The sequence below is a fragment of the Theropithecus gelada genome, chromosome 1 (genome assembly GCF_003255815.1).
Source record: "Theropithecus gelada isolate Dixy chromosome 1, Tgel_1.0, whole genome shotgun sequence".
NCBI classification, from domain to species: domain Eukaryota; kingdom Metazoa; phylum Chordata; class Mammalia; order Primates; family Cercopithecidae; genus Theropithecus; species Theropithecus gelada.
This window is the reverse complement of record NC_037668.1, coordinates 113,989,495-114,001,712: the sequence shown is the minus strand read 5'-3', so window position 1 is coordinate 114,001,712 and position 12,218 is coordinate 113,989,495. Positions and strand designations below refer to the sequence as shown.

The window sequence follows — 12,218 nt, the reverse complement described above, 5'->3', positions numbered from 1 at the left end:
AAAAAGCCAGAGTGCCTTCTTTCCTCCAAATGACCGTACTAACCCTGCAGCAAGGGTTCTGAACTGGGCTGAGATGGCTGAAATGACAGAAATAGAATTCAGAATATGAATAGGAACAAAGATCATTGAGATGCCGCAGTAAGCTGAAACCCAACCTAAGGAAGCTAAGAATCACAATGAAATGATACAGGAGTTGACAGGCAAAATAGCCAGTATAGAAAAGAATGTAACTGATCTGATAGAGCTGAAAAAAATATATAAGAATTTCATAATGCAATCACATGTGTTAAAACAGACCAAGCCGAAGAAAGATCTCAGAGCTTGAAGACTGGCTTTCTGAAATCAGACAGTCAGACAAGGATGAGAAAAAATAATGAAAAGGAATGAACAAAACCCCTGAAAAATATGGGATTATGTAAAGAGACAAAATCTATGACTCACTGGTGTTGCTGAAAGAGATGGGGAGAATGGAAACAACCTGAAAAACATATTTCAGGATATCATCCATGAGAACTTCCCTAACCTAGCTAGAGAGGCCAACATTCAAATTTAGGAAATACAGAGAACCCCAGTATGATACTTCACAAGAAGATCATCCCCCAGATACATAATCATCAGATTCTCCAAGGTTGAAATGAAAGGAAAATGTTAAAAGCAGCTAGAGAGAAAGGTCAGGTCACCCAGAAAGGGAAGCCTATCAGCCTAGCAGCAGACCTTTCAGCAGAAACCATACATGCCAGAAGAGACTGGGGGCCAATGTTCAACATTCTTAAAGGAAAGAAATTCCAACCAAGAATTTCATATCCAGTCAAACTAAGCTTTGTAAGCAAAGGAGAAATAATATCCGTTTCAGACAAGCAAATGCTGAGAGAGTTAATTACTATCAGACCTGCCTTACAAGAGCTCCTAAATATGGAAAGGAAGGACCATTACCAGCCACTACAAAAACATGCTATGTACACAGACCAGTGACACTTTAAAACCACCACACAAACAACTCTGCATAAAAACCAGCTAACATCATGAAGACAGTATGAAATCCACATATATCAACACTAATCTTGAATGTAAACAGGCTAAATGTCTCAATGAAAAGGAACAGAGTGGCAGGCTAAAGAACAAAGACTCAATGGTAAGCTGTCTTTAAGAGACTCATCTTATAAGCAGTAGTACACATAGGCTCAAAATAAAGAGATAAAGAAAAATCTACCAAGCAAATGGAAAACAGAAAAAAGCATGAGTTGCAATCCTAATTTTGGACAAAACAGAATTTAAGCCAACAAATATCAAAAAAAAGACAAAGAAGGGCATTATATAAAGGTAAAAGGTTCAATTCAACAAGAAGACCTAACTATTCTAAATATATATGCATCCAACACAGGAGCAACCAGATTCATAAAGCAAGTTCTCAGAGACCTTTGAAAAGACTTAGATCCCCATGTAATAATAGTGGGAGACTTTAACACCCCACTGACAGTATTAGACACATCATTGAGGCAGAAAATTAACAAAGATATTCAGGACCTGAACTCAGTACTGGATCAAATGGACCTGATAGACATCTACAGAACTCACCACCCAAAACAACAGAATATACATTCTTCTCATCACCACATGGCACATACTCTAACATCGACCACACAGTTGGACATAAAACAATCCTCAGCAAATGCAAAATAATTTAATTCATACCAAACACTCTCTTGGACTACAGCAAAATAAAATTAGCAATCAAGGCTAAGAAAATTGCTCAAAACCATACAATTGCATTGAAATTAAATAACCTGCTCCCGCACAAGTTATTTCTTGCCTTCTGCTAACTTTGAGGTTAGTTTTCTATTCGTTATCTTTTAGTTGTGATATTAGGTTGTTAAATTGAGATATTTCTTTTTGATATGGGTGTTTAGTGCAACAAATTTCCCCTTAATACTGCCTTAGCTGTGTCCTAGAGATTCTCATATTTGTATCTTCGTTCTCATTAGTTTCAAAGAACTTCTTGACTGCTGCCTTAATTTCATTATTTACCCAATGCCTATCTCAATGTAAAATTATTTTATTTAACACCATATAATGTATATAACATCTGGTAATAAATACCTGAAGATATATGACATATTATATGCAACTTATGCTTTACCAATTGTTTTATAACTATTTTATTTAGGGCCCCAAAGGAGATCCAGGATTTTCCCCAGGTCAAGCTGTTCCTGGAGAAAAGGTAATTATTTGACCATGAAATGAAATTATAGTAATATATTTCAAACATTTTAAAATTAGATTTTACTGTATCAGACAGGAAGAAAAAAATGAGAATTATTGGATTTTAATGAAAGAAGAACTATTTGAAGAATTATGTAAATTTTATCACCCGTTTCACTTATTGATTTAAGTCTTAACATTACTTTTATTAAATGTCTACAGTGGCCTGCCACTGTACTATCTGCCAATGGGGAGTGGATGGGATAAAAAATTAGAACAAGATGTGGTCCTAATTGCAAAGATTTTTCTGTTAATACATATGCACACAATAATATATAAATTGTAATGCCAATTTACATCTTTTTAGAATAGTTTCACATACTTTATGATGTTTAATTACCAGGGTAACTCTCTGTGAGAGAAGCACTCATTATCTTGTTTTCCCATTAAGAAAACAAAATTCATAGATTTTAACGGACTTATCACATGGATAGTAAATGGCAGAGTTGATGATATATCCAAATTTTTAGACTTCTCATCCAGTATGCTTTTCATTTCATCACAATGCTGTCAATACAAACATATACATATTTAAGTAAAAACTAGTTTTAAAGCAAAGATAACTACAAAAACTTTATCGGGAGAAGAATACTGTTTTCTAGTGAGGATAAATACAAATGGAGTCTTAGGAGGACATCTGGGAAGTTTGGTTTAGACAGGCACTTTATAAATGTAATATAATTATAGGATGTGTTTGTTTATATAGTATACATTCACAAACTTTAAAAATCCCTGAACAATTTTGGTGGTTCCAAAATTGATCTGATCTTATTGGCTTACAGAAACTATCATAAAGTTTGAAATCTGTCTTTTTATTGGCTTACAGAAACAATTATAAACTTTAAAAAATCACATAATTACTCTACAGATACTATATGAAATAGTAAATCATCAAAAAATTATTTTATTTTGTTTTTAAAATTTTTACTTTTATGCAATAGTTACACATATTTTGGGAGTACATACTCAACATTTTTTAAATCTAAAATTTTGGTAATTTTATTATTGTGTTGGAACTGAGTTCGCTGAGTCAGAAGATTATTAGTATAAACATAGTACTTTCATTACTGTCTTAATTATTGCAAGGACAAAATTCTGCAATTTGAGAAACACAAGTGCCATATTTAAAAATATCTAAATATAATACATTTGATTTCTTAACTTAAAATTTAGAAATTAGAGGCCCACTCAGTTTTGGTGACTATTTCAAGTAAAACCCCTAGATTAAACATTCATATTTATATCAAATGCTTGGTTTTATCTTTCCCTGTGGCTTCTCTGAGCAAAATATAGGGTGATTCAATATGGGAGTTCAGACTTGGAAGCATGTTAGTCTTTTTTTTTACTTTTTGAGTTACTTGTATACTAACTGTGGTTAAAACTGTAACAGAAACATAGTAAGATATAAAATTTAATAGTATGTTGCCATAGAGCTTTAGTAAAATCCAACTTTTAAAATTAATAGAGGTATTCCTAAAATGGTAAAATTTAAAAATGATCTTTAGAAATTGTACTTACATTAAATTGGGTTCAAATATACTGAGGAAACAGGAAACTGGTTATACACATAAATCTGAATACAAATAAAATACAAACATTAACTTGGTGGAAGTAGAAGGGGATTGGCAAACAATTTTATTTTAACTATTTAGCCATTTTTAACAATAAATATATAGTCAATGGTGAAAGAGAAAAAGAAATGCAGGATTCAGTACTTCACCATGTAACATCCACTAGGTAACATCTGTAATAGACCATACACAAAGATTTAAGCCATTTTGGGGCTTAAAAAGAGCATGCATAGATAGTTTTTAAATGGTGTAAGTTTTTCCTTTCCCATGAGACAGGTGAGATGACATCGAAATCATCATCATCACCATCATCATTATCAACCTCATTTTCCAGATGGAGGAATTTGAGGAGAAATTAAATGATTCCTTCATGACTAAAGCTATTGTAAGAGGACCAGTCTCTTGTCTCCTCTTTCCTCGTGCAGTTTTCTCTTCCTTCTATCAGAGTAATAAAAGTAAAAAAGGTAGCGCTAATCGGTAACGCCTAGTCTATTCGAACCAAGCACATGATGGACTTACCAATCAATTTTCTCTCATTACTCCGGGGTGAGGGACGTTCTGTGGAGCTGGCACGCAGGATGGAAGGCACCAGCTCAGCTCCGGAAGCGGAAGTGCCTCCTGTGCGTCACGTGAACCTAGCTGGTCCCACCACAGCCCGTGAGATTCTCTCTGGGAATCCTACCAGGCTGCAGGTCCTCACAGAAACGGAGTAGGGGTGACACCTCAACAGCTGCTTCACAATGCACTTGTAGATTTTTTAGGGAAACTACTTTCAATTTTCTTTTCTTTTTTTTTTTTTATTTTCTGAGACAGAGTCAGAGTTTCACTCTTGTTGCCCAGGCTGGAGTGCAGTGGCGAGATCTTGGTTCACTGCAACCTCCGCCTCCTGGGTTCAAGTGATTCTCCTGCCTCAGCCTCCTGAGTAGCTGAGATTACAGGCATGCGCCACTAAGCCCATCTAATTTTTGTATTTTTAGTAGAGACGGATTTCACCATGTTGGCCAGACTGGTTTTGAACTCCTGGCCTCAAGTAATCCACCTGTCTCGGCCTCCCAAAGTGCTAGGATTACAGGCATGAGCCACCGTGCCCAGCCCTACTTTCAATTTTTAAAGTCCACGATAGACCTTGGACTGAGGCGAAGTTTGATAGCAAGAGCCTTATTACAGAAAAGAACAGAGAAAACAGAGCAAGGATATGGAGGTAGGGAAATACAGTCCAGTTATTAAGCCCTGGAAGAGATAAGGAAGGGCGGGAAGCTTCAGAAACGGGCTCAAAGATTGTGAAGATTGGAAATGATTGTAATAAGAGCTGATGTCTAAGATTAAAGGGAGCTTTAATTTTCAAGAGAATTCTAATTTTCAATTCTCTTTCATGACATTAAACTTCTGTGTTTTGTTTATAGGGTGATCAAGGCCTTTCTGGATTAATGGGCCCCCCTGGTATGCAAGGTGATAAGGTAAGATGGAATTTTACTTGTTTTCTTTTCTGTTTTTCTTTTTTTCTTTTGTCTTTTTCTTCAGGGATCCTTGTTCTGAAACATAATTGGATGATATATGGATCTTGGAGGTCTTCAGTCACTATGATCTTGTTTTGAAGTTGAGCCTAAAACTAATGTTTTAAAATTCCTTTTCTCAGCAAAAGAAAATTAGGATGCCATCATCATCCCGGAAAGTGGTGCCCACAAAAGGCAGAATCTTGAGAAAATAAAAGAAGACCCTTCAATTAATGATGGGCACAGAATTCACATGCAAGAGAAAGTCAGTCACTGATAGAATATTGAAGCTTTCCTTTTTTAAACTATATTAGGGAAACGACCTACTTCTGAGACCTCGAAGTCACTTTATAACTTTTATATGCCCAAAGTGAGGTTTACCTGCTTATAGGTAATACATATGGATTTGTTAAGGGGTTCTCATTTTACTGGGAAGTAATAATCTCTGTCTTGAGGTATATACAGATATGAGGCGTGAAGGGTAGGATGGAAGTGAGGATTGGGGATGGCTAGTAAAAAACAGTAGTCATGTTCATATGACTAAGCTTTTTGTGAGGTAGAAAGGAGTACTGACACAGCTGCAATAATTATTTTATAAAATATATCTTGTAGTTTCCTGGATGAAAGAGATATAACTTCTTTTCTCTCTGGTCAGCTTGTTTTTTCCCAAACACTAAGTTACTGATTTTCTACAGGGAATGAGGAAAACAAAAAATTTCTTCTTAAGGTGTTAAGAGTACCAAAATATTGTAGGGCAGTATTTGACTTGATATGGATGTCTAAATACATATAATAATGAGCTGTGTTGTTGTCTTAGTGTTCCATATCCCTTTCCTCTTGGGAGACTTATGTTGCAAGTGGTGTTCAGGCTCTGGTTGCTTGGTTCAAATTCCAACTGCCATTTTGTAGGTTCCATCAACTTTGGACAGATTGCTTAACTTCCAAACTTCAGTTGCCTCATTTGTAAATTGTAAGGATAATACTATCCACTTCATAGGGAGTTTGGGGGAAGATAGAATGAGACAATCCTTGCAACAACGTGTCACATAAATAGTCAGCCCTTAATAAATGTAAACCATCACCTATTTATATGGTTTTGGAAATAATCCTGACCTCTTTTGCTTTCCTTCATGGCCCCTATTATAGGGCTGAATTGTGCAATGATGAAAAAGTACTCATGAGAGTATTTTGTCTTCAATGACCACACCATTATTTTAATGTTCTTCAGACTAGTCTTCATCCTAGACCTTAGTTAGAATTTGGTAACTCCCTTGAGATTGTCGGCTGCCCCTCAAGGAGACATAAAACTGCAGAGTGATCATTTCTGACAGAATTGATCTTGATACACAGGCATGAATCTGTTTATTTAATGCTACTGAGTATACATATGACTACTCATATCTCTTAGGCGATTGTACTGACATATATCATCAAACAAGACCTCATAATATGGATATGCTCTCAATTACTTTAGTTGATATTAAATATACAGTTATTGCATCCTATGCAGTGATACTGTATATGACAGAAGAATAATCATTACTTTCTGTAGTTAAATGATGTCTGTGGTTCCTGAAATTAGCACTCCAGAAAGGGACACACTAAGTAAATGCTGAGTAGTTTTTGTGTAGAAGAGTATATAACATGCAATCTCTGGGAATACATATTATTCATAGACCAAAGAAAAAAATACTTTGATTTTAACCGTTAGAGCAGATTATTGTTTTAACTTTGAAGTTGTACTTGTTTAAAGCAGAATTACTAACTTTCAGAGACCTGTGTACATGTTATATGGCCCATCAGTATTTTAAAATATTAAGAATATATTCTTTTTGGTCTGTGTAATATTATTTTCTAGTAAAGTCATAAAACAGCATTATTTTAAACATACTGGGCCATTAATTATCTTTCACAGATTTCTTGTTTCTCTTATATGATTTTTAAAAACCTTTCAATCTGGCTTTTATTATTAGCTGATAGAAGTAGACCCTATAGAAGTCGGGGATCTTGGTGTATTATCAATTAGGAGCTATTGCACAATCTTCTCAAGCTAAAATTTAGTTGAAAGTATTTAGAAAGTGACTTACTTTCTGATAAAAGAAGAATCCCTGGTTCACTGTGATTTGACAGTAGTTCAGAATAGTGTTGAAATATTTGAGATTATTTTGTAATATTTCTTGGAATATTTTCCTCCTTTTCAGAGTGTTTCTATTAATGGAAACTGTGTATAGATTTTTGAAAACCAAGTATAACTAGGAAAAGGATACAATGACTCAATTTAAGCCTAGACTAATTCTCCACCTAGCGGGCTTGGGACAAGTTTGTATCGTACTCCTTGTGGTGTGTCTTACTTTAATATGAGTATACAATAGAAATACATTCAAAATGAACTTGATATACTTTTCCTATGGTTTGTATGGAAAAGGGAAAGGACAAGACTCATTATTACGTAGAATGTTCAGGTAAAGAGCTATTTTTTTATTGAATTTGGTTCAATTTGAACTAATGTGGTTCATTTTTGGACACTTAAGGCACTCACAGAATTGCTTCCTGCAAACAGGATCCATGCTAAGATAACCTAGAATAGTGGCTCCTATTAGCTGTAACCTAGGGACTCCTATTCCTTCATCCTTGCAGTTTTCCCCGAAAGTGCTGAATGAATTCTTAAGATCAATACAAAGATTTAAGTTACTCATTTTCTAAGTGAGAAAACAAACATAAGCCCAGAGTGGTTAAAATAATTCTTCAGGGTCACTTTGAGAGTGATGGCAGGATACTGAAATTGCTGTGCTTTTAACTATTCAGTTCATATTATGAGAGATGAAAGGGTACTTAGCTTTTGGTTAATACGAAGTAATTATATCTTTTTATCTGTTAAACTATCTTATGAATTACTATTGTAACTATTACTACTAACATTTAAAGTAGCTATTTTATTGTGTACAGTGTTCTAATCTGTCTGCTGAGCAGTTTCTTTTAATCTTTAAGACAACTCATTGAAGCCAGGAGCAGTGGCACACACCTATAGTTCTAGCTATTTAGGTGGCAAAGGCAGAAGAATTGCTTGAGCCCAGGAATTCCAGGTTGTGATGTAGCATGATCCTGCCTATGAATAGCCACTGCACTCCAGCCTGGGCAACATAGTGAGATCTTGTCACTTAAACAAACAACGACAACAACAAAACAACCCATTGAGACAGATACTATGTTTGGTATGTCATAAATAAGTTAATTGAGGTGTATGAGGGTTAAGTCACACTTTCAAGGCCATGCAACTATTATTTGGAAGATTTATAACTCAAATCCAGGCCTGTTTGACACATATGACTGTGCTCTTAATAATTTGGATACTGCTTCTTTATTAATTATTATTTAGCACCCATAATGCAACTATTTGTTCCCTTAATGGTGTTCCATAAATTCTGTAGGCTTACTTTTTTGGGGGTATGAGGGGGTCTGTCTCTATTATTTCAAATGACTTTTAAGTTCAGAAATTCTTTCTTCTGCTTGGTCTAATCTACTGTTGAGGCTCTTGATTGTATTTTTTTATTTCATTCATGGAATTCTTTAGCTGTCAAATTTCTGTTTGGTTCTTTATTGTGATATCTATTTCTATGGAATTTCTCATTCAAATCATGAATTGTTTTCCTGATTTTGTTGACTTGTCTATCTATATTCTCTCGTTTCTCACAGAGTTTCCTTAAGATTATTATTTTGAATTCTTTTTTTCTGGCATTTTGTGTATTTCCTTATGATTGATACCTGTTACTGGAAAATTATTCTATTCCTTTGGAGGTGTGGTGTGTCCTTGCTTTTTCATGTTTGATGTGTTCCTACAATGATTTCTACACATCTGGTGGAAAAATTACCTCTTCTAATTTTATGGAGTAGGTTTCCTAGAGAAAGACTTTTTCATATGAACTAGTCTTGGGGTGTTGTTTTGGTGGGATATATTGGCTTTGGTTCTAGATGGAAACAGTAATGTAGTCTCCATGTAGTTTCTTCAGTTGTAATCCATGCTAATGACATTTATGAGTGTCTCGGCAGCCTAGGCCGAGAGAGTTTGCGATGGTGGTGGTGAGGCTTTGCCAGGGGTGGGCTTGCCAGGCCGTTTCTCAGGTCAGGGGCATGTGCATGCACATGGTAAGTCAGCCAACTTAGGGCTGGGGTTGGGGCTATGGGTCTCTTACTCTGGCTGGAAGCATGTTAAGTCAATATCTGTTAGATACTGGTATTTAAGTACATCTGACTATCTCTAGCATGTTGCAAGAGGAAGTAAAATACTGTTTTTCATGAAAGCCAAGGGAACAAAAATAGTTTTGGATGACAGATAACAATGACTTAATTATTCTTTTTCTCTGGAAAGTACCTGTAAATATTAAAATATTTCTAATATAAACCAAACTCAAGTAATCCTTAAAGTTAAAATGTCTGCAAGAAAGTTATGTGAAATACACTAATGACTGATAAAAACTGTTGAGGTAAATAAATAGAAGATTAACGTAAAAAAAGTCTTGAAAATTGAAAGTGAAATTGAGATAGAGAAGGCAAGCAAATTAGCAGCAGTATTCTCTTCAGTCTTTAATAGATTTTTTGGTTTGCTTCTTTCTTTTACCAGTTTTTCCATCCATTCTCACTTTTTGAAACCAGTATTAACATTTTTAATGAGCAATATGTTTTCCCTAGATTGACTGGTTATATTGCCTTAACTAAGCAACTTTCATGTAACTCTTATTTTCCTAGGAACTGAAGTATAGTTTTACTTCTTACTGAGTGTCTGAATTTTTGCCAAAAAACAGATAAGTTTGATCCAGAGTGCATGCTTGATTGGATGGAAGACAAGAGTCCTAATTCTGAGTTTGGAATCAAGATAGATTTTTAAGTTTTTTAATATAGCCAATCAGTTGCTACATTAGAATGGGAAGCCTTCTATTTATAATTATAAGAACATTAGCAATCCAATCAATTGAAACAGTTTTTCTAAGTTCGAGACGATAAGCCATATTGAAGTAGTTAAGCACCCCTTACCACAACTCAGAGCAGTTGTGAAATATGATGCACACATTTTAAAACAGATTTTTGTAAATAATATATGACAATATTTTTCTGGATATTGAAAAATCCTCTCAGTTTAGTGGTAACTATAAATCCATGTGAATTTTTATTTTACTTTGAGAGAATTTGTTCAATATTTTTTAAAAGAATCTGTTTATCGCATAGGAGGCACACAGTAAATATCTGTATAAAGTTGGGCAGGAATAATGAACCAAAAGCATCGGGTAGAATGCACTGTGACTTATCAGTCACCCCCAAAGTGTGCAGCTCTTCATAACCTTTTTAAAGCAAGGATAGTACTAAGGAGCTATATTAATACTGAATATAGATAATCACAGTGACCGAAAAAAAAAAAAAATCAGACTTGGCATAAAAATCAGTGCCTGAAGAAAGATAATGGAGAATTCTACTGCTCTATAGCCAGCTCTATAGATCATCTCTCACTGGCTTATTATTCCTATAAAAATCTGCAGAGCTGTGTTTTACTTTGAGTTGCTTCCCAATTCAAGTGTAGTACTGAGTCTAATACAAATGCTGCTGCTTGGAAGTTGTGCTGCCACCACTGTTACCATCTTTGCAATCCCACTAATTCCACTAATGGTAGAGGAAGCTGAGAACAAGGTATCACAGTACTGAACTCTCCAACAGGCAAGCCAGTGGTTGCCAAAGTGGCGTAGTTTTGGGGACTTTGAAAACTTCCCTGCGTCCATAGATATTTCCCTCAGTCTGGCTCATATGATTGAAATTCCAACATTAATGACAAATTCATTTGGCTAAAAGTATTTCAGTTTCCAGAAGTCTTTGTAAATATTTCTGTGTCCTCAGAATAAGCTGTGATCTGTGATTTAGCATCATTTTAAGAATTCATCTATCATACTGTTTTTCTATGTGAGAGCTGGTTGAGAGGTACTAGGGATCGATGGGACCACAGAAAAAGCCAAGTACTACTTAAAAGAGATTAGCAAGTCAGTATTGTGAGGAGTTTGGGACTAACATTGGCATGAGTCTGTTGTATGCCTTAGGGAAGTATGTTCTAAGTGAGAAGGTGGGTAGAATAGAGAGGTTTGTGTTGTATTCGTCCTATAATTTAAATCTCCCAAAGTTCTCCAGCTATCTGGGATTATTCTTTTATTTAATATTTTTTTAAAAAAATAATTAAAATCTTTATTCTTAAAACATTAGGAACTTTAAGGCCTTACCCCAAGAAGTGCTTACATTATTCTGGTTGTTGATTTTCATCTTGTTCTGAATTCTTGCTTAGGGATTCTTTTTTGATAACTATACCATCCTATTTTATCACTATTTCTCAATTTTGCCATAGTTTTCTCTGGTTATTTTGGCCAAACCATGGTTATAGGCCTTTGTTGTATTCCTCAAGGCATTGCTGACATGAGTCCTGTAATATTTGACGAACTTTAGTAGAGAGTTATAATTACCTATAGAATAAGGATATTACGTTGTAGAGAAAGAAAATTTAATGTTGGCTTTTAGACAACAATGCAGTAACAGTGGCTAAGGGAAAAATATATGGATTTAGGAAATATAGTATAAGTTGCTTAAGTGTAATGTAAGGACTACATTTCATTCACTGTGGTATTGCAGTTCAGTGTCTGGCACATAACAAGCACATATTATGACTGAATGAATGATAACGCTGCTCTTAGATTCAATTGACTGTGCCCCTTCACCTTGCTTGCTTGTCAAAGCACCACCTCCTCTCCGCTGTCTTATTTTCACTGAGTCCTCTGGCTCCAACCATCCATCATTTTATTTCAGGTTAGCTAAGTAGAACTAGTTAACCTGTTACTCATCACTCAGTGATGTTGCCTTTTACAGGATT

At 35.0% G+C, this 12,218-nt stretch overlaps 1 protein-coding gene across 1 annotated transcript in view; it reads left to right on the top strand.

The window, feature by feature from the left end:
- COL24A1 (collagen type XXIV alpha 1 chain) overlaps positions 1-12,218 on the top strand; it is a 392,112-nt gene that overhangs the window by 45,816 nt on the left and 334,078 nt on the right. Inside the window, exons 6-7 of the mRNA XM_025390892.1 lie at positions 2,165-2,218; positions 5,234-5,287. Coding sequence (XP_025246677.1) covers positions 2,165-2,218; positions 5,234-5,287 — 108 coding nt within the window. The remainder of the gene's footprint in view (positions 1-2,164; positions 2,219-5,233; positions 5,288-12,218) is intronic.